The sequence below is a fragment of the Aquarana catesbeiana genome, linkage group LG13 (assembly GCF_042186555.1).
Source record: "Aquarana catesbeiana isolate 2022-GZ linkage group LG13, ASM4218655v1, whole genome shotgun sequence".
Lineage (NCBI taxonomy): Eukaryota > Metazoa > Chordata > Amphibia > Anura > Ranidae > Aquarana > Aquarana catesbeiana.
In genome coordinates this window covers 217,944,424-217,965,553 of record NC_133336.1, presented here as the reverse complement: position 1 = coordinate 217,965,553, position 21,130 = coordinate 217,944,424, and the positions used below count along the sequence as shown (strand labels likewise).

General features: G+C 53.0%; 1 protein-coding gene across 1 annotated transcript; it reads right to left on the bottom strand.

The window, feature by feature from the left end:
- Positions 1 to 310: 310 nt before the first annotated feature.
- On the bottom strand, positions 311 to 20,804 carry LOC141116477 (uncharacterized; the record flags this gene model as incomplete). The annotated part of the gene is given in 4 exon segments (XM_073608829.1): positions 311 to 385; positions 3,402 to 3,589; positions 5,576 to 5,674; positions 19,162 to 20,804. Coding segments are annotated over 4 exon segments (1,914 nt in total), but the record flags the coding sequence as incomplete, so codon positions are not given.
- Between the last annotated feature and the right edge of the window lie 326 nt (positions 20,805 to 21,130).

Genomic DNA, 21,130 nt, shown 5'->3' with positions numbered 1-21,130 from the left:
TTTGGCTCCTGGGAAAAGAATTTTTATGTCTTAAACATATAAAACTTTATTAGTATTCACAGTGACAAAGCGATGGTGGATTGCTGGAAGTAATAATGTGTACCGGGAGAACTGGGGGGGGGGGGGGGGGAGATCCTGGTACACAGGAGGGGGGGGTAATCCTGGTACACTGGAAGGGGGTACAGGAGGGGGTTGGGATCCTGGTACACAGGAAGGGGTTGGGGGATTTCCTGGTACACAGGAAGGGGGTGCGGAACGGGGGGGGGGGGGGGGGGGGTGTAATCCAGCTACACAGGGAGGGAACACTTACAAAGAGAGGCAGACCTTCCGTCTCGTTAATGGCGGCTTTCATCATGGCCACAACATGCTCATTGGTGATCACTTCCTGCAGAGACACAACCAGACATGGTAGACCAAAGTCAAACAATTCCCACCGAGGCGCGTCAGATGGTCTCCCCCACCCTTCTGCCATATGTAGGTGTAGACATTGCTCCCAGGATCCACTATGACAACCCCCCTCCACGAAGCACATTAGATGTCCCCCATGACTGAGGCACCTCAGGACCCATCACACTTCTGCCATATATACAGTTGTGGTAAAAGGTGCCCCCCCTTTGGAGAATTGGGAAAATACAGGATGTATGAGTGAGCAGTAAAACCCATTTCTTATGAGATTCCTATTCTGTAACTGGAGGTGATACCAGAACGTCCCAATCATAAAACAAATGAAATGACCCCCCCCCCCCGTTCAGAAATCTGTACCCCTTAATCCTGTGTATTACCCCCTTTATCACCAATGACAGCGGTCAGTCTTCTGTAATAGAAATCCATGAGGAATTTTTGCAGTTGGTAGGGTCACCCATTGGTCTTGGCACAATGCCTCCAGGTCATGCAAAGTCTCCCCAGAGACGGCCACTCCAGAACCTTCACCTTCTTCTGCCGTAACCACCGGATGGTCAGCCTGGCCTTGTGCTTCGGGTCATGGTCCTGCTGGAGGGTCAGCTTGGCCTTGTGCTTCGGGTCATTGTCCTGCTGGAGGGTCAGCTTGGTCTTGTGCTTTGGGACATTGTCCTGCTGGAGGGTCAGCTTGGCCTTGTGCTTTGGGTCATTGTCCTGCTGGAGGGTCACCTTAGCCTTCGGGTCATTGTCCTGCTGGAGGGTCACCTTGGTCTTGTGCTTTGGAACATTGTCCTGCTGGAGGGTCAGCTTGGCCTTGTGCTTTGGGTCATTGTCCTGCTGGAGGGTCACCTTGGTCTTGTGCTTTGGGTCATTGTCCTGCTGGAGGGTCACCTTGGTCTTGTGCTTTGGGACATTGTCCTGCTGGAGGGTCAGCTTGGTCTTGTGCTTTGGGACATTGTCCTGCTGGAGGGTCAGCTTGGCCTTGTGCTTTGGGACATTGTCCTGCTGGAGGGTCAGCTTGGTCTTGTGCTTTGGGTCATTGTCCTGCTGGAGGGTCAGCTTGGCCTTGTGCTTTGGGTCATTGTCCTGCTGGAGGGTCACCTTAGCCTTCGGGTCATTGTCCTGCTGGAGGGTCACCTTGGTCTTGTGCTTTGGAACATTGTCCTGCTGGAGGGTCAGCTTGGCCTTGTGCTTTGGGTCATTGTCCTGCTGGAGGGTCACCTTGGTCTTGTGCTTTGGGTCATTGTCCTGCTGGAGGGTCACCTTGGTCTTGTGCTTTGGGTCATTGTCCTGCTGGAGGATCAACTTGGTCTTGTGCTTCGGGTCATTGTCCTGCTGGAGGATCAACTTGGTCTTGTGCTTCGGGTCATTGTCCTGCTGGAGGATCAACTTGGCCTTCGGGTCATTGTCCTGCTGGAGGGTCACCTTGGCCTTCGGGTCATTGTCCTGCTGGAGGGTCACCTTGGCCTTCGGGTCATTGTCCTGCTGGAGGGTCACCTTGGCCTTCGGGTCATTGTCCTGCTGGAGGGTCACCTTGGCCTTCGGGTCATTGTCCTGCTGGAGGGTCACCTTGGCCTTCGGGTCATTGTCCTGCTGGAGGGTCACCTTGGCCTTCGGGTCATTGTCCTGCTGGAGGGTCACCTTGGCCTTCGGGTCATTGTCCTGCTGGAGGGTCACCTTGGCCTTCGGGTCATTGTCCTGCTGGAGGGTCACCTTGGCCTTCGGGTCATTGTCCTGCTGGAGGGTCACCTTGGCCTTCGGGTCATTGTCCTGCTGGAGGGTCACCTTGGCCTTGTGCTTCATGTCATTGTCCTGCTGGAGGATCAGCTTGGCCTTGTGCTTCATGTCATTGTCCTGCTGGAAAGTCCGAGCGTCTTCCATGCGCAGTTTTCCTGCAGAAGAACGCAAATTGTCTGCCAGTATTTTCGGATAACATGTTGCATCCATCTTCCATCATATTTCACAGGGAAAGATTGTGCTCCTTGGAACAACCACACCGTCTTTTTCCAGAGCAGCCGATATTTCTCCTGTGGGGGTTTTCTTTGTATCCCAAACAATTCTTCTGGCAGTTGTGGCTGCAATCTTTCTTGGTCTTCCTGACTTTAGCTTGGTATCAAGAAATCCCCAAATTTTGCATTTCCTAATAAGTGATTGAACAGTACTCATTGGCATATTCAAGGCTTTGGATATCTTTTCCATCTTTTTTAAAGTTCCATTACCTTGTTACGCAGGTCTTTTGACAGTTCTTTTCTGCTCCCCATGGCTCAGTATCCAGCCTACTCAGTCGATCAACGTGAGTGCTAACAAAACGCATTGACTTTTTATACACAGACACCGCAGATGTGGGAAATGACCTCCTGTGTGTGTCACCTTGTGTGGCGGTACCAAGGCCAAACATTCCGGAGGGAGAGATTCTTCATCAGGGACATTTGGGGGATTTCTGTTATCATTAGAGTATAAAAATGACACCCCTCCCCCCCGAAGCACCGTACATGCCCCCCTCCAACCCTGAGGCACCTTACATACCCCCCTCCAACCCTGAGGCACCTTACATGCCCCCCTCCAACCCTGAGGCACCTTACATGCCCCCCTCCAACCCTGAGGCACCTTACATGCCCCCCTCCAACCCTGAGGCACCTTACATGCCCCCCTCCAACCCTGAGGCACCTTACATGTCCCCCTCCAACCCTGAGGCACCTTACATACCCACCTAACCTTAGGACCCGTGATCTTTGCTCCATATGTAGATATCAGCTGGTGAACTAATCTACATTGCACCCCACAGTGATTATACAGAACGGAGGGGGTCACTCACATGTAGGATATTACAGGAGAGAACCCTGCATTGATTATACAGAACGGAGGGGGTCACTCACATGTAGGATATTACAGGAGAGAACCCTGCATTGATTATACAGAACGGAGGGGGTCACTCACTCACATGAAGGATATTACAGGAGAGAACCCTGCATTGATTATACAGAACGGAGGGGGTCACTCACATGTAGGATATTGCGGACATTGACCACCGTGAGGTTGTGCTGTTTGGCTCCGTCCTCCAGGGCCCTTTCCAGATCCTGGTCCTGGTCACATGATACGGGGGGGGCGTCATCCTCCAGTCTGTTGTCTCTCCTCTTCTTACCTGGAAGTCGTTTCCTCTTCTTCCTCTCATCACCCGACTGACCCTCATCTGTCACAAACACAGGACACAATTATACAGCCGGACTCTCAACATGGAGCCACTACAATACGGGGAACAAGGGGGTTACCCCCAACATGGACCCACTACAATACGGGGAACAAGGGGGTCACTCTCCATGGACCCACTACAATACGGGGAACAAAGGGGGTCACCCCCAACATGGAGCCACTACAATACGGGGAACAAAGGGGGTCACTCCCAACATGGAGCCACTACAATACGGGGAACAAAGGGGGTCACCCCCAACATGGAGCCACTACAATACGGGGAACAAGGGGGTCACTCTCCATGGACCCACTACAATACGGGGAACAAAGGGGGTCACCCCCAACATGGACCCACTACAATACGGGGAACAAAGGGGGTCACCCCCAACATGGAGCCACTACAATACGGGGAACAAGGGGGTCACTCTCCATGGACCCACTACAATACGGGGAACAAAGGGGGTCACCCTCAACATGGACCCACTACAATACGGGGAACAAAGGGGGTCACCCCCAACATGGACCCACTACAATACGGGGAACAAAGGGGGTCACCCCCAACATGGACCCACTACAATACGGGGAACAAAGGGGGTCACCCCCAACATGGACCCACTACAATACGGGGAACAAAGGGGGTCACCCCCAACATGGAGCCACTACAATACGGGGAACAAAGGGGGTCACCCCCAACATGGACCCACTACAATACAGGGAACAAAGGGGGTCACTCCCAACATGGACCCACTACAATACGGGGAACAAAGGGGGTCACTCCCAACATGGAGCCACTACAATACGGGGAACAAAGGGGGTCACTCCCAACATGGACCCACTACAATACGGGGAACAAAGGGGGTTACCCCCAACATGGAGCCACTACAATACGGGGAACAAAGGGGGTCACTCCCAACATGGACCCACTACAATACGGGGAACAAAGGGGGTCACTCCCAACATGGACCCACTACAATACGGGGAACAAAGGGGGTCACCCCCAACATGGAGCCACTACAATACGGGGAACAAGGGGGTCACCCCCAACATGGACCCACTACAATACGGGGAACAAGGGGGTCACCCCCAACATGGAGCCACTACAATACAGGGAACAAAGGGGGTCACCCCCAACATGGACCCACTACAATACGGGGAACAAAGGGGGTCACTCCCAACATGGACCCACTACAATACAGGGAACAAAGGGGGTCACCCCCAACATGGACCCACTACAATACGGGGAACAAAGGGGGTCACCCCCAACATGGACCCACTACAATACGGGGAACAAGGGGGGTCACTCCCAACATGGAGCCACTACAATACAGGGAACAAAGGGGGTCACCCCCAACATGGACCCACTACAATACGGGGAACAAAGGGGGTCACCCCCAACATGGACCCACTACAATACGGGGAACAAGGGGGGTCACTCCCAACATGGAGCCACTACAATACGGGAACAAAGGGGGTCACTCCCAACATGGACTCACTACAATACGGGGAACAAGGGGGGTCACTCCCAACATGGAGCCACTACAATACGGGGAACAAAGGGGGTCACTCCCATCATGGACCCACTACAATACGGGGAACAAGGGGGGTACTCCCAACATGGACCCACTACAATACGGGGAACAAAGGGGGTCACTCACAACATGGACCCACTACAATACGGGGAACAAAGGGGGTCACCCCCAACATGGACCCACTAAAATACGGGGAACAAAGGGGGTCACTCCCAACATGGACCCACTACAATACGGGGAACAAAGGGGGTCACTCCCAACATGGACCCACTACAATACGGGGAACAAGGGGGGTACTCCCAACATGGACCCACTACAATACGGGGAACAAGGGGGGTACTCCCAACATGGACCCACTACAATACGGGGAACAAGGGGGGGGTCACCCCCAACATGGACCCACTAAAGGCAGAAGATGATTGGACAGAGCAGAGGTGATCAATGACTCCGGTCCTTACCTATAGGAATGAAGAGCCCTGAACCCTCCTCATGATCTTCTTCCTCTGGCAGGTGACTCTTTCTGGGAGTTGAATTACTACAGGGGGAGGGGCAATCACCTGAAATCAAAGGAGAGAAATTACAATGCAACACGGCGACCCGTGTATTATAAGTACCTGAGTGCTGGGAGAGCACAGGGGGCTGTATAGAGTACCTGAGTGCTGGGAGTGCACAGGGGGCTGTATAGAGTACCTGAGTGCTGGGAGTGCACAGGGATGTATAGAGTACCTGAGTGCTGGGAGTGCACAGGGCTGTATAGAGTACCTGAGTGCTGGGAACGCACAGGGCTGTATAGAGTACATGAGTGCACAGAGCTGTATAGAGTACCTGAGTGCTGGGAGTGCACAGAGCTGTATAGAGTACCTGAGTGCTGGGAGTGCACAGGGCTGTATAGAGTACCTGAGTGCTGGGAGTGCACAGGGGGCTGTATAGAGTACATGAGTGCTGGGAGTGCACAGGGCTGTATAGAGTACATGAGTGCTGGGAGTGCACAGAGCTGTATAGAGTACATGAGTGCTGGGAGTGCACAGAGCTGTATAGAGTACCTGAGTGCTGGGAGTGCACAGAGCTGTATAGAGTACCTGAGTGCTGGGAGTGCACAGGGCTGTATAGAGTACATGAGTGCTGGGAGTGCACAGGGCTGTATAGAGTACATGAGTGCTGGGAGTGCACAGGGCTGTATAGAGTACATGAGTGCTGGGAGTGCACAGAGCTGTATAGAGTACATGAGTGCTGGGAGTGCACAGAGCTGTATAGAGTACATGAGTGCTGGGAGTGCACAGGGGGCTGTATAGAGTACCTGAGTGCTGGGAGTGCACAGGGCTGTATAGAGTACATGAGTGCTGGGAGTGCACAGAGCTGTATAGAGTACCTGAGTGCTGGGAGTGCACAGGGGGCTGTATAGAGTACCTGAGTGCTGGGAGTGCACAGAGCTGTATAGAGTACCTGAGTGCTGGGAGTGCACAGGGCTGTATAGAGTACCTGAGTGCTGGGAGTGCACAGGGGGCTGTATAGAGTACCTGAGTGCTGGGAGTGCACAGGGGGCTGTATAGAGTACCTGAGTGCTGGGAGCGCACAGGGGGCTGTATAGAGTACCTGAGTGCTGGGAGCGCACAGGGCTGTATAGAGTACCTGAGTGCTGGGAGTGCACAGGGCTGTATAGAGTACCTGAGTGCTGGGAGTGCACAGGGGGCTGTATAGAGTACCTGAGTGCTGGGAGTGCACAGGGCTGTATAGAGTACCTGAGTGCTGGGAGTGCACAGGGGGCTGTATAGAGTACCTGAGTGCTGGGAGTGCACAGGGGGCTGTATAGAGTACATGAGTGCTGGGAGTGCACAGGGGGCTGTATAGAGTACATGAGTGCTGGGAGTGCACAGAGCTGTATAGAGTACATGAGTGCTGGGAGTGCACAGAGCTGTATAGAGTACATGAGTGCTGGGAGTGCACAGAGCTGTATAGAGTACATGAGTGCTGGGAGTGCACAGAGCTGTATAGAGTACATGAGTGCTGGGAGTGCACAGGGGGCTGTATAGAGTACCTGAGTGCTGGGAGTGCACAGAGCTGTATAGAGTACATGAGTGCTGGGAGTGCACAGGGGGCTGTATAGAGTACCTGAGTGCTGGGAGTGCACAGAGCTGTATAGAGTACCTGAGTGCTGGGAGTGCACAGGGCTGTATAGAGTACCTGAGTGCTGGGAGTGCACAGGGGGCTGTATAGAGTACCTGAGTGCTGGGAGTGCACAGGGGGCTGTATAGAGTACATGAGTGCTGGGAGTGCACAGGGGGCTGTATAGAGTACATGAGTGCTGGGAGTGCACAGAGCTGTATAGAGTACATGAGTGCTGGGAGTGCACAGGGCTGTATAGAGTACCTGAGTGCTGGGAGTGCACAGGGCTGTATAGAGTACCTGAGTGCTGGGAGTGCACAGGGGGCTGTATAGAGTACATGAGTGCTGGGAGTGCACAGAGCTGTATAGAGTACATGAGTGCTGGGAGTGCACAGAGCTGTATAGAGTACATGAGTGCTGGGAGTGCACAGAGCTGTATAGAGTACCTGAGTGCTGGGAGTGCACAGGGGGCTGTATAGAGTACCTGAGTGCTGGGAGTGCACAGAGCTGTATAGAGTACATGAGTGCTGGGAGTGCACAGGGGGCTGTATAGAGTACCTGAGTGCTGGGAGTGCACAGGGCTGTATAGAGTACATGAGTGCTGGGAGTGCACAGGGGGCTGTATAGAGTACATGAGTGCTGGGAGTGCACAGAGCTGTATAGAGTACATGAGTGCTGGGAGTGCACAGAGCTGTATAGAGTACATGAGTGCTGGGAGTGCACAGGGGGCTGTATAGAGTACCTGAGTGCTGGGAGTGCACAGGGCTGTATAGAGTACATGAGTGCTGGGAGTGCACAGGGGGCTGTATAGAGTACATGAGTGCTGGGAGTGCACAGAGCTGTATAGAGTACATGAGTGCTGGGAGTGCACAGGGGGCTGTATAGAGTACATGAGTGCTGGGAGTGCACAGAGCTGTATAGAGTACATGAGTGCTGGGAGTGCACAGGGGGCTGTATAGAGTACATGAGTGCTGGGAGTGCACAGAGCTGTATAGAGTACATGAGTGCTGGGAGTGCACAGGGGGCTGTATAGAGTACATGAGTGCTGGGAGTGCACAGAGCTGTATAGAGTACATGAGTGCTGGGAGTGCACAGGGGGCTGTATAGAGTACCTGAGTGCTGGGAGTGCACAGGGCTGTATAGAGTACATGAGTGCTGGGAGTGCACAGGGGGCTGTATAGAGTACATGAGTGCTGGGAGTGCACAGGGCTGTATAGAGTACATGAGTGCTGGGAGTGCACAGAGCTGTATAGAGTACCTGAGTGCTGGGAGTGCACAGGGGGCTGTATAGAGTACCTGAGTGCTGGGAGTGCACAGGGGGCTGTATAGAGTACCTGAGTGCTGGGAGTGCACAGGGCTGTATAGAGTACATGAGTGCTGGGAGTGCACAGAGCTGTATAGAGTACATGAGTGCTGGGAGTGCACAGGGCTGTATAGAGTACCTGAGTGCTGGGAGTGCACAGGGCTGTATAGAGTACCTGAGTGCTGGGAGTGCACAGGGGGCTGTATAGAGTACATGAGTGCTGGGAGTGCACAGAGCTGTATAGAGTACCTGAGTGCTGGGAGTGCACAGGGGGCTGTATAGAGTACCTGAGTGCTGGGAGTGCACAGGGGGCTGTATAGAGTACATGAGTGCTGGGAGTGCACAGAGCTGTATAGAGTACATGAGTGCTGGGAGTGCACAGAGCTGTATAGAGTACATGAGTGCTGGGAGTGCACAGGGGGCTGTATAGAGTACCTGAGTGCTGGGAGTGCACAGAGCTGTATAGAGTACATGAGTGCTGGGAGTGCACAGGGGGCTGTATAGAGTACCTGAGTGCTGGGAGTGCACAGAGCTGTATAGAGTACATGAGTGCTGGGAGTGCACAGGGCTGTATAGAGTACATGAGTGCTGGGAGTGCACAGAGCTGTATAGAGTACCTGAGTGCTGGGAGTGCACAGGGGGCTGTATAGAGTACCTGAGTGCTGGGAGTGCACAGAGCTGTATAGAGTACATGAGTGCTGGGAGTGCACAGGGGGCTGTATAGAGTACCTGAGTGCTGGGAGTGCACAGGGGGCTGTATAGAGTACCTGAGTGCTGGGAGTGCACAGGGCTGTATAGAGTACCTGAGTGCTGGGAGTGCACAGAGCTGTATAGAGTACCTGAGTGCTGGGAGTGCACAGGGCTGTATAGAGTACATGAGTGCTGGGAGTGCACAGGGGGCTGTATAGAGTACATGAGTGCTGGGAGTGCACAGGGGGCTGTATAGAGTACATGAGTGCTGGGAGTGCACAGGGGGCTGTATAGAGTACATGAGTGCACAGGGCTGTATAGAGTACCCGAGTGCACAGGGCTGTATAGAGTACCCGAGTGCACAGGGCTGTATAGAGTACCTGAGTGCACAGGGCTGTATAGAGTACCTGAGTGCACAGGGCTGTATAGAGTACCTGAGTGCACAGGGCTGTATAGAGTACCTGAGTGCACAGGGGGCTGTATAGAGTACCTGAGTGCTGGGAGTGCACAGGGCTGTATAGAGTACCTGAGTGCTGGGAGTGCACAGGGCTGTATAGAGTACCTGAGTGCTGGGAGCGCACAGGGCTGTATAGAGTACCTGAGTGCACAGGGCTGTATAGAGTACATGAGTGCACAGAGCTGTATAGAGTACCTGAGTGCTGGGAGTGCACAGGGCTGTATAGAGTACCTGAGTGCTGGGAGAGCACAGGGCTGTATAGAGTACCTGAGTGCTGGGAGTGCACAGGGCTGTATAGAGTACCTGAGTGCTGGGAGTGCACAGGGCTGTATAGAGTACCTGAGTGCTGGGAGCGCACAGGGCTGTATAGAGTACCTGAGTGCACAGGGCTGTATAGAGTACATGAGTGCACAGAGCTGTATAGAGTACCTGAGTGCTGGGAGTGCACAGGGCTGTATAGAGTACATGAGTGCTGGGAGTGCACAGGGCTGTATAGAGTACATGAGTGCTGGGAGTGCACAGAGCTGTATAGAGTACATGAGTGCTGGGAGTGCACAGGGCTGTATAGAGTACCTGAGTGCTGGGAGTGCACAGGGCTGTATAGAGTACATGAGTGCTGGGAGTGCACAGGGCTGTATAGAGTACCTGAGTGCTGGGAGTGCACAGGGCTGTATAGAGTACATGAGTGCTGGGAGTGCACAGAGCTGTATAGAGTACATGAGTGCTGGGAGTGCACAGGGCTGTATAGAGTACCTGAGTGCTGGGAGTGCACAGGGGGCTGTATAGAGTACATGAGTGCTGGGAGTGCACAGAGCTGTATAGAGTACATGAGTGCTGGGAGTGCACAGAGCTGTATAGAGTACCTGAGTGCTGGGAGTGCACAGGGCTGTATAGAGTACATGAGTGCTGGGAGTGCACAGGGCTGTATAGAGTACCTGAGTGCTGGGAGTGCACAGGGCTGTATAGAGTACATGAGTGCTGGGAGTGCACAGAGCTGTATAGAGTACATGAGTGCTGGGAGTGCACAGGGCTGTATAGAGTACCTGAGTGCTGGGAGTGCACAGGGGGCTGTATAGAGTACATGAGTGCTGGGAGTGCACAGAGCTGTATAGAGTACATGAGTGCTGGGAGTGCACAGAGCTGTATAGAGTACATGAGTGCTGGGAGTGCACAGAGCTGTATAGAGTACGAGTGCTGGGAGTGCACAGGGCTGTATAGAGTACCTGAGTGCTGGGAGTGCACAGAGCTGTATAGAGTACATGAGTGCTGGGAGTGCACAGAGCTGTATAGAGTACCTGAGTGCTGAGAGTGCACAGGGGGCTGTATAGAGTACCTGAGTGCTGGGAGTGCACAGGGGGCTGTATAGAGTACCTGAGTGCTGGGAGTGCACAGGGGGCTGTATAGAGTACCTGAGTGCTGGGAGTGCACAGGGGGCTGTATAGAGTACCTGAGTGCTGGGAGTGCACAGGGGGCTGTATAGAGTACCTGAGTGCTGGGAGTGCACAGGGGGCTGTATAGAGTACCTGAGTGCTGGGAGTGCACAGGGGGCTGTATAGAGTACCTGAGTGCTGGGAGTGCACAGGGGGCTGTATAGAGTACCTGAGTGCTGGGAGTGCACAGGGGGCTGTATAGAGTACCTGAGTGCTGGGAGTGCACAGGGGGCTGTATAGAGTACCTGAGTGCTGGGAGTGCACAGGGCTGTATAGAGTACCTGAGTGCTGGGAGTGCACAGAGCTGTATAGAGTACATGAGTGCTGGGAGTGCACAGGGGGCTGTATAGAGTACATGAGTGCTGGGAGTGCACAGGGGGCTGTATAGAGTACATGAGTGCTGGGAGTGCACAGGGGGCTGTATAGAGTACATGAGTGCTGGGAGTGCACAGGGGGCTGTATAGAGTACCTGAGTGCTGGGAGTGCACAGAGCTGTATAGAGTACATGAGTGCTGGGAGTGCACAGGGGGCTGTATAGAGTACCTGAGTGCTGGGAGTGCACAGGGCTGTATAGAGTACCTGAGTGCTGGGAGTGCACAGGGGGCTGTATAGAGTACATGAGTGCTGGGAGTGCACAGGGGGCTGTATAGAGTACCTGAGTGCTGGGAGTGCACAGGGCTGTATAGAGTACATGAGTGCTGGGAGTGCACAGAGCTGTATAGAGTACATGAGTGCTGGGAGTGCACAGAGCTGTATAGAGTACCTGAGTGCTGGGAGTGCACAGGGGGCTGTATAGAGTACCTGAGTGCTGGGAGTGCACAGAGCTGTATAGAGTACATGAGTGCTGGGAGTGCACAGGGGGCTGTATAGAGTACCTGAGTGCTGGGAGCGCACAGGGCTGTATAGAGTACCTGAGTGCTGGGAGTGCACAGGGCTGTATAGAGTACCTGAGTGCTGGGAGTGCACAGGGCTGTATAGAGTACCTGAGTGCTGGGAGTGCACAGAGCTGTATAGAGTACCTGAGTGCTGGGAGTGCACAGAGCTGTATAGAGTACCTGAGTGCTGGGAGTGCACAGGGCTGTATAGAGTACCTGAGTGCTGGGAGTGCACAGGGGCTGTATAGAGTACCTGAGTGCTGGGAGTGCACAGGGGGCTGTATAGAGTACATGAGTGCTGGGAGTGCACAGGGGGCTGTATAGAGTACATGAGTGCTGGGAGTGCACAGAGCTGTATAGAGTACATGAGTGCTGGGAGTGCACAGGGCTGTATAGAGTACCTGAGTGCTGGGAGTGCACAGGGCTGTATAGAGTACCTGAGTGCTGGGAGTGCACAGGGGGCTGTATAGAGTACATGAGTGCTGGGAGTGCACAGAGCTGTATAGAGTACATGAGTGCTGGGAGTGCACAGAGCTGTATAGAGTACATGAGTGCTGGGAGTGCACAGAGCTGTATAGAGTACCTGAGTGCTGGGAGTGCACAGGGGGCTGTATAGAGTACCTGAGTGCTGGGAGTGCACAGAGCTGTATAGAGTACATGAGTGCTGGGAGTGCACAGGGGGCTGTATAGAGTACCTGAGTGCTGGGAGTGCACAGGGCTGTATAGAGTACATGAGTGCTGGGAGTGCACAGGGGGCTGTATAGAGTACATGAGTGCTGGGAGTGCACAGAGCTGTATAGAGTACATGAGTGCTGGGAGTGCACAGAGCTGTATAGAGTACATGAGTGCTGGGAGTGCACAGGGGGCTGTATAGAGTACCTGAGTGCTGGGAGTGCACAGGGGGCTGTATAGAGTACATGAGTGCTGGGAGTGCACAGAGCTGTATAGAGTACATGAGTGCTGGGAGTGCACAGAGCTGTATAGAGTACCTGAGTGCTGGGAGTGCACAGGGGGCTGTATAGAGTACATGAGTGCTGGGAGTGCACAGAGCTGTATAGAGTACATGAGTGCTGGGAGTGCACAGAGCTGTATAGAGTACCTGAGTGCTGGGAGTGCACAGGGGGCTGTATAGAGTACCTGAGTGCTGGGAGTGCACAGGGCTGTATAGAGTACATGAGTGCTGGGAGTGCACAGAGCTGTATAGAGTACATGAGTGCTGGGAGTGCACAGGGGGCTGTATAGAGTACATGAGTGCTGGGAGTGCACAGGGGGCTGTATAGAGTACATGAGTGCTGGGAGTGCACAGGGGGCTGTATAGAGTACATGAGTGCTGGGAGTGCACAGGGGGCTGTATAGAGTACATGAGTGCACAGGGCTGTATAGAGTACCTGAGTGCTGGGAGTGCACAGGGCTGTATAGAGTACATGAGTGCTGGGAGTGCACAGGGCTGTATAGAGTACATGAGTGCTGGGAGTGCACAAGGCTGTATAGAGTACATGAGTGCTGGGAGTGCACAGGGCTGTATAGAGTACCCGAGTGCTGGGAGTGCACAAGGCTGTATAGAGTACCTGAGTGCTGGGAGTGCACAGGGCTGTATAGAGTACATGAGTGCTGGGAGTGCACAAGGCTGTATAGAGTACCTGAGTGCTGGGAGTGCACAGGGCTGTATAGAGTACATGAGTGCTGGGAGTGCACAGGGCTGTATAGAGTACATGAGTGCTGGGAGTGCACAAGGCTGTATAGAGTACATGAGTGCTGGGAGTGCACAGGGCTGTATAGAGTACATGAGTGCACAGGGATGTATAGAGTACCTGAGTGCTGGGAGTGCACAAGGCTGTATAGAGTACCTGAGTGCTGGGAGTGCACAGGGCTGTATAGAGTACATGAGTGCTGGGAGTGCACAAGGCTGTATAGAGTACCTGAGTGCTGGGAGTGCACAGGGCTGTATAGAGTACCCGAGTGCACAGGGCTGTATAGAGTACCCGAGTGCACAGGGCTGTATAGAGTACCTGAGTGCACAGGGCTGTATAGAGTACCTGAGTGCACAGGGCTGTATAGAGTACCTGAGTGCTGGGAGTGCACAGGGCTGTATAGAGTACATGAGTGCTGGGAGTGCACAGGGCTGTATAGAGTACATGAGTGCTGGGAGTGCACAAGGCTGTATAGAGTACATGAGTGCACAGGGCTGTATAGAGTACCCGAGTGCTGGGAGTGCACAAGGCTGTATAGAGTACCTGAGTGCTGGGAGTGCACAGGGCTGTATAGAGTACATGAGTGCTGGGAGTGCACAAGGCTGTATAGAGTACCTGAGTGCTGGGAGTGCACAGGGCTGTATAGAGTACCCGAGTGCACAGGGCTGTATAGAGTACCCGAGTGCACAGGGCTGTATAGAGTACCTGAGTGCACAGGGCTGTATAGAGTACCTGAGTGCACAGGGCTGTATAGAGTACCTGAGTGCACAGGGCTGTATAGAGTACCTGAGGGCACAGGGCTGTATAGAGTACCTGAGTGCTGGGAGTGCACAGGGCTGTATAGAGTACCTGAGTGCTGGGAGTGCACAAAGCTTTATAGAGTACATGAGTGCTGGGAGTGCACAGGGGGCTGTATAGAGTACCTGAGTGCTGGGAGTGCACAGGGCTGTATAGAGTACCTGAGTGCTGGGAGTGCACAAAGCTGTATAGAGTACCTGAGTGCTGGGAGTGCACAGGGGGCTGTATAGAGTACCTGAGTGCTGGGAGTGCACAGGGCTGTATAGAGTACCTGAGTGCTGGGAGTGCACAGGGCTGTATAGAGTACATGAGTGCTGGGAGTGCACAGAGCTGTATAGAGTACATGAGTGCTGGGAGTGCACAGGGCTGTATAGAGTACATGAGTGCTGGGAGTGCACAGGGCTGTATAGAGTACCTGAGTGCTGGGAGTGCACAGGGCTGTATAGAGTACATGAGTGCTGGGAGTGCACAGAGCTGTATAGAGTACATGAGTGCTGGGAGTGCACAGAGCTGTATAGAGTACCTGAGTGCTGGGAGAGCACAGAGCTGTATAGAGTACCTGAGTGCACAGGGCTGTATAGAGTACCTGAGTGCTGGGAGTGCACAGGGCTGTATAGAGTACATGAGTGCTGGGAGTGCACAGAGCTGTATAGAGTACATGAGTGCTGGGAGTGCACAGAGCTGTATAGAGTACCTGAGTGCTGGGAGAGCACAGAGCTGTATAGAGTACCTGAGTGCACAGGGCTGTATAGAGTACCTGAGTGCTGGGAGTGCACAGGGCTGTATAGAGTACATGAGTGCTGGGAGTGCACAGAGCTGTATAGAGTACCTGAGTGCTGGGAGTGCACAGGGGGCTGTATAGAGTACCTGAGTGCTGGGAGTGCACAGGGGGCTGTATAGAGTACCTGAGTGCTGGGAGTGCACAGGGGGCTGTATAGAGTACCTGAGTGCTGGGAGTGCACAGGGGGCTGTATAGAGTACCTGAGTGCTGGGAGTGCACAGGGCTGTATAGAGTACATGAGTGCTGGGAGTGCACAGGGCTGTATAGAGTACATGAGTGCTGGGAGTGCACAGGGCTGTATAGAGTACCTGAGTGCTGGGAGTGCACAGGGGGCTGTATAGAGTACATGAGTGCTGGGAGTGCACAGGGCTGTATAGAGTACATGAGTGCTGGGAGTGCACAGGGCTGTATAGAGTATCAGTGTCAGGTAGTACCTTTGTATTGTGAGTACATGAGTGTTGTCTGAGTAGTGTGTGTGGATAGTTAGTACCCGTGTATTGGAGTGTAGAGGACCCGTGTATTGGAGTGTAGAGGTTCCGGCAGGGGTCAGCACAGAGGGGGTGGAGACAGAGGTGCCGGCTGGGGTCAGCACAGAGGGGGTGGAGACAAAGAGGTGGCGGCTGGGGTCAGCACAGAGGGGGTGGAGACAAAGAGGTGGCGGCTGGGGTCAGCACAGAGGGGGTGGAGACAAAGAGGTGGCGGCTGGGGTCAGCACAGAGGGGGTGGAGACAAAGAGGTGGCGGCTGGGGTCAGCACAGAGGGGGTGGAGACAAAGAGGTGGCGGCTGGGGTCAGCACAGAGGGGGTGGAGACAAAGAGGTGGCGGCTGGGGTCAGCACAGAGGGGGTGGAGACAAGAGGTGGCGGCAGGGGCCAGCACAGAGGGGGTGGAGACAAAGAGGTTCCGGCAGGGGTCAGCACAGAGGGGGTGGAGACAAAGAGGTGCCGGCTGGGGTCAGCACAGAGGGGGTGGAGACAAAGAGGTGGCGGCAGGGGCCAGCACAGATGGGGTGGCTGGGGTCAGCACAGAGAGGGGTGGAGACAAAGAGGTGGCGGCTGGGGTCAGCACAGAGGGGGTGGAGACAAAGAGGTGGCGGCAGGGGCCAGCACAGAGGGGGTGGAGACAAAGAGGTGCCGGCAGGGGTCAGCACAGAGGGGGTGGAGACAAAGAGGTGCCGGCTGGGGTCAGCACAGAGGGGGTGGAGACAAAGAGGTGGTGGCAGGGGTCAGCACAGAGGGGGTGGAGACAAAGAGGTGGTGGCAGGGGTCAGCACAGAGGGGGTGGAGACAAAGAGGTGGCGGCTGGGGCCAGCACAGAGGGGGTGGAGACAAAGAGGTGGCGGCTGGGGTCAGCACAGAGGGGGTGGAGACAAAGAGGTGGCGGCTTGGGTCAGCACAGAGGGGGTGGAGACAAAGAAAAAAAAAAAAAAAAAAAATCGCAATAAGCGTTTGATTGGTTTGCGCAAAAGTCATCATGTCTACAAAACAGGGGATAGTTTTATGGCATTTTTATGAATATTTTTTTTTACTATTAATGGCAGCGATCAGCGATTTTTATCATGACTGCAACATTATGGCGGACACATCTGACACTTTTGGCGCTATTTTGGGACCACATTTATACAGCGATCAGTGCGATTAAAAATGCATTGATCACTCTGTAAATGGGACTGGCAGTGAAAGGGTTAACCACTAGGGGGCGATCAGGTGGTTAAGTGTGTCCTAGGGATGTGTTCTAACTGTAGGGGGGAGGGGCTGTGTGTGTCACAACACTGATCACGGCTCCCAATCATCAGTGTCCTGTCACTAGGAAGAATGTGGAAATGATTGTTTACATCAGCATCTCCCCATTCTTCCTCTCCGTGAGACGATCACAGATATCCCCGTGGACACACTCACGGAGCTTGTTGCGCACGCACAATGCCGCGTCTTAAAGGGCAACGTACAGGTATGTTAATATGCCTGTCCGTGCCATTCTGCCGACGTATATCGCTGTGAGCCAGTCGGCAAGTGGTTAAAAGAGCGAACAAAAGTCCTGGATGGCTTAACTCCAATGTAAAAATGCATATAAAAGCAAAGGAGAAGGCCTTCAAAAAATACAAGGTTGAGGGATCATCCTCAGCATTCAGAATTTACAAAGAATGCAATAAGAAATGTAAGGGTGCAATTAGGATGGCTAAGATAGAACATGAAAGACACATAGCGGAGGAGAGCAAAAAAAATCCCAAGAAATTCTTTAAGTATGTAAACAGTAAAAAAGGGAGGACAGACCATATTGGCCCCATAAAGAATGAGGAAGGACATCTGGTTACAAAGGATGGGGAGATGGTGAAGGTATTGAATTTATTCTTCTCCTCAGTCTTCACGAGTGAATCGGGGGGCTTCAGTAACCAAAACTGCAGTGTTTATCCTCGTGACACAACACAGGAAGCACCTCCATGGTTAACAGAGGACAGAATTAAAATTAGACTTGAGAAACTTAACATTAATAAATCATCGGGGCCAGATGGCTTGCATCCGAGGGTACTTAGGGAACTCAGTCAGGTGATCGCCAGACCGTTGTTCCTAATTTTTACAGACAGTCTACTGACTGGAATGGTACCAGCTGATTGGAGAAAAGCCAATGTAGCACCAATATTTAAAAAGGACCCAAAATACATCCCTGGGAATTACAGACCAGTCAGCCTAACATCAATAGTATGTAAACTCTTGGAGGGGATGATAAGGGACTATATACAAGATTTTAGTAATAAGAATGATATCATTAGCAGTAATCAGCATAGATTCATGAAGAATCGTTCTTGCCAAACCATTCTATTAACCTTCTATGAGGAGGTGAGTTGCCATCTAGATAAAGGAAGGCCCGTAGACGTGGTGTATCTGGATTTTACAAAAGCATTTGACACAGTTCCCCATAAACGTTTACTGTACAAAATAAGGTGCGTTGGCATGGACCATAGGGTGAGTACATGGATTGAAAACTGGCTACAAGGGCGAGTTCAGAGGGTGGTGATAAATGGGGAGTACTCAGAATGGTCAGGGGTGGGTAGTGGGGTTCCCCAGGGTTCTGTGCTGGGACCAATCCTATTTAATTTGTTCATAAACGATCTGGAGGATGGGATAAACAGTTCAATCTCTGTATTTGCAGACGATACTAAGCTAAGCAGGGCAATAACTTCTCCGCAGGATGTGGAAACCTTGCAAGAAGACCTGAACAAATTAATGGGGGAGGGGCAACTACATGGCAAATGAGGTTCAATGTAGAAAAATGTAAAATAATGCATTTGGGTGGTAAAAATCTGAATGCAATCTATAGACTGGGGGGAGAACCTCTGGGGGGATCTAGGATGGAAAAGGACCTGGGGGTCCTAGTAGATGATAGGCTCAGCAATGACATGCAATGCAAAGCTAATAAAGGGTCTGGAGGATCTTAGTTATGAGGAAAGGTTGTGAGCTCTGAACTTATTCTCTCTGGAGAAGAGACGCTTGAGAGGGGATATGATTTCATTATATAAATACCGGACTGGTGACCCCACAATATATAAATACCGGACTGGTGACCCCACAATAGGGAGAAAACTTTTTCCCAGAAGAGAGTTTAATAAGACTCGTGGCCACTCATTAAAATTAGAAGAAAAGAGGTTTAACCTTAAACTACGTAGAGGGTTCTTTACTGTAAGAGCGGCAAGGATGTGGAATTCCCTTCCACAGGCGGTGGTCTCAGCGGGGAGCATCGATCGTTTCAAGAAACTATTAGATAAGCACCTGAATGACCGCAATATACAGGGATATGTAATGTAATACTGACACATAATCACACACATAGGTTGGACTTGATGGACTTGTGTCTTTTTTTAACCTCACCTACTTTGTAGCTATGTGCGTATTACACGGAACATGGGCTGGGACAATACTCACCATCCAGTCTGTTGTGCGTCTTTTCATGCTTGGCCACAGATTGCTGCTGTGAATCTCCTGGAGAAACTTTACTATGGGTAGAAGGTGTGCCAAGAGCGTCTGTCAATCTTCCTTCACTACTCTGATCACAAACCGTCACAGTGCTGGCAGTGATAGGACCATGCTGAGGAGCTTCATTCTGCTGTTTCACCGACCTTCGCCCACCTTTCTGAGACTTGGTGGATCTCAGAGGAGATCTGGTGCTGGGCCTTAGGTGAGCGGAATCAGTTCTCAGAGGAGATGAGGTGGTGGGTCTATGCTGAATAGAGTGAGTTCTCGGAGGAGATTTGGTGGTGGGCTTCAGCCGAGCAGAGTCGGTTCTCGGAGGAGATCTGGTGGTGGGCTTCAGCCGAGCAGAGTCGGTTCCCGGAGGAGATCTGGTGGTGGGCTTCAGCCAAGCAGAGTCGGTTCCCGGAGGAGATCTGGTGGTGGGCTTCAGCCAAGCAGAGTCGGCTCTCGGAGGAGATCTGGTGGTGGGCTTCAGCCAAGCAGAGTCGGCTCTCGGAGGAGATCTGGTGGTGGGCTTCAGCCAAGCAGAGTCAGTTCTCGGAGGAGAGCTCGTGGTGGGCTTCAGCCGAGCAAAGTCGGTTCTCGGAGGAGAGCTCGTGGTGGGCCTTTGTGGAACAGAGTTGGTAATACGAGCAGACTGAGCTGTAGGTCTCGACTGACCAGAAACAGTTGTGGGTGAGGTTGCGGTGATCAGTCTAGATTGACTGGTATCAGTTTTGGTGGCGGGTCTCAATGGATTGGTATCAGTTGGAGAGGATTTGGTGGTGGCTGTTGACTGACTGGTACTGGTCAAAGAGGAATCAGTGTTATTTCTCCGTTGGATGCTACTAGTTGGAGAACATCTGATTATGGGTCTTAAGAGACTGGTATCAACTCTTAAAGTGGTTTGGGGTCGAGCCTGGTCCGCCTCAGTTCTCATGGGAGTCTGGATGGATGAGGAGGCGGCATCGTCCCCTTGGGGGAGTTTCTGTACATTGGGGTCACTTCCATCCCCAGCATTCTGTACATCAAGCTTCTCCTCTGACTGCTGGGGGGTGGACGGTCTGTGTGGACAGTCTGAGGAATCACACTTACAAAGGTTGTTGTGGCCTCCAGGTGGTTCAGTCCTCAAAGTTTTATTATTTACAGGGGGAGAATGTTCCTTCCTTGTGGCCAGTGGATTAGGCCATCCTTCCCTCTGCATGGTGGCAAGAGGACCCGTCCTTGGTCCTCCTGGAAGGGCAAGTAAGTCTCTTCCAGACTGTGTGCGGTGAGCTCCAGGAACGGTCTTTGGAGTCCTTTGAAGGGGAGTGGGAGGTTTAAGTACTTCAGCTATCAGCACATGTTTTCCTTCAGATACATTGCCAGGAAGTGGATGAGGGGCCCTGTGGCTGGCAGGGAAGGTCCCAGAGCTGGACGCGAAGGCATTTCTGTATCTGGCTGGTTTCTGTGGTGAGGTGGGACACTGAACACGTGGCTGATCATTTATTCCAGCTGCTGCTGGTTTTCCTGCCGACCTCTCCATTGGCTGAAACAACTAAGAGGACCTGTAGTGCACTCCTGTCCAGGATGGTGGAACACGGGACACGCCCACCCTACAGAGGAAGAGAACATAGACACCCATCAAAACAGAACTACGAGTGTCCTACAAACCATTCCTACAACGCGACCAACCCCCGCCGAGCCATTCCAACAACATGGCCAACCCCCTCCGAACCATTCCAATGACGCGGCCAATCCCTCCGACCCATTCCAACAACGCGGCCCACCCCCCACCGCTGACCCATTCCAACAACGCGGCCCACCCTCCACCGCCGACCCATTCCAACAACGCGGCCCACCGCCGACCCATTCCAACAACGCGGCCAACCCCCCTCCGAGTCATTCCTCCGACGCGGTCAACCCCCCTCCGAGCCATTCCAACAATGCGGCCAACCCACCG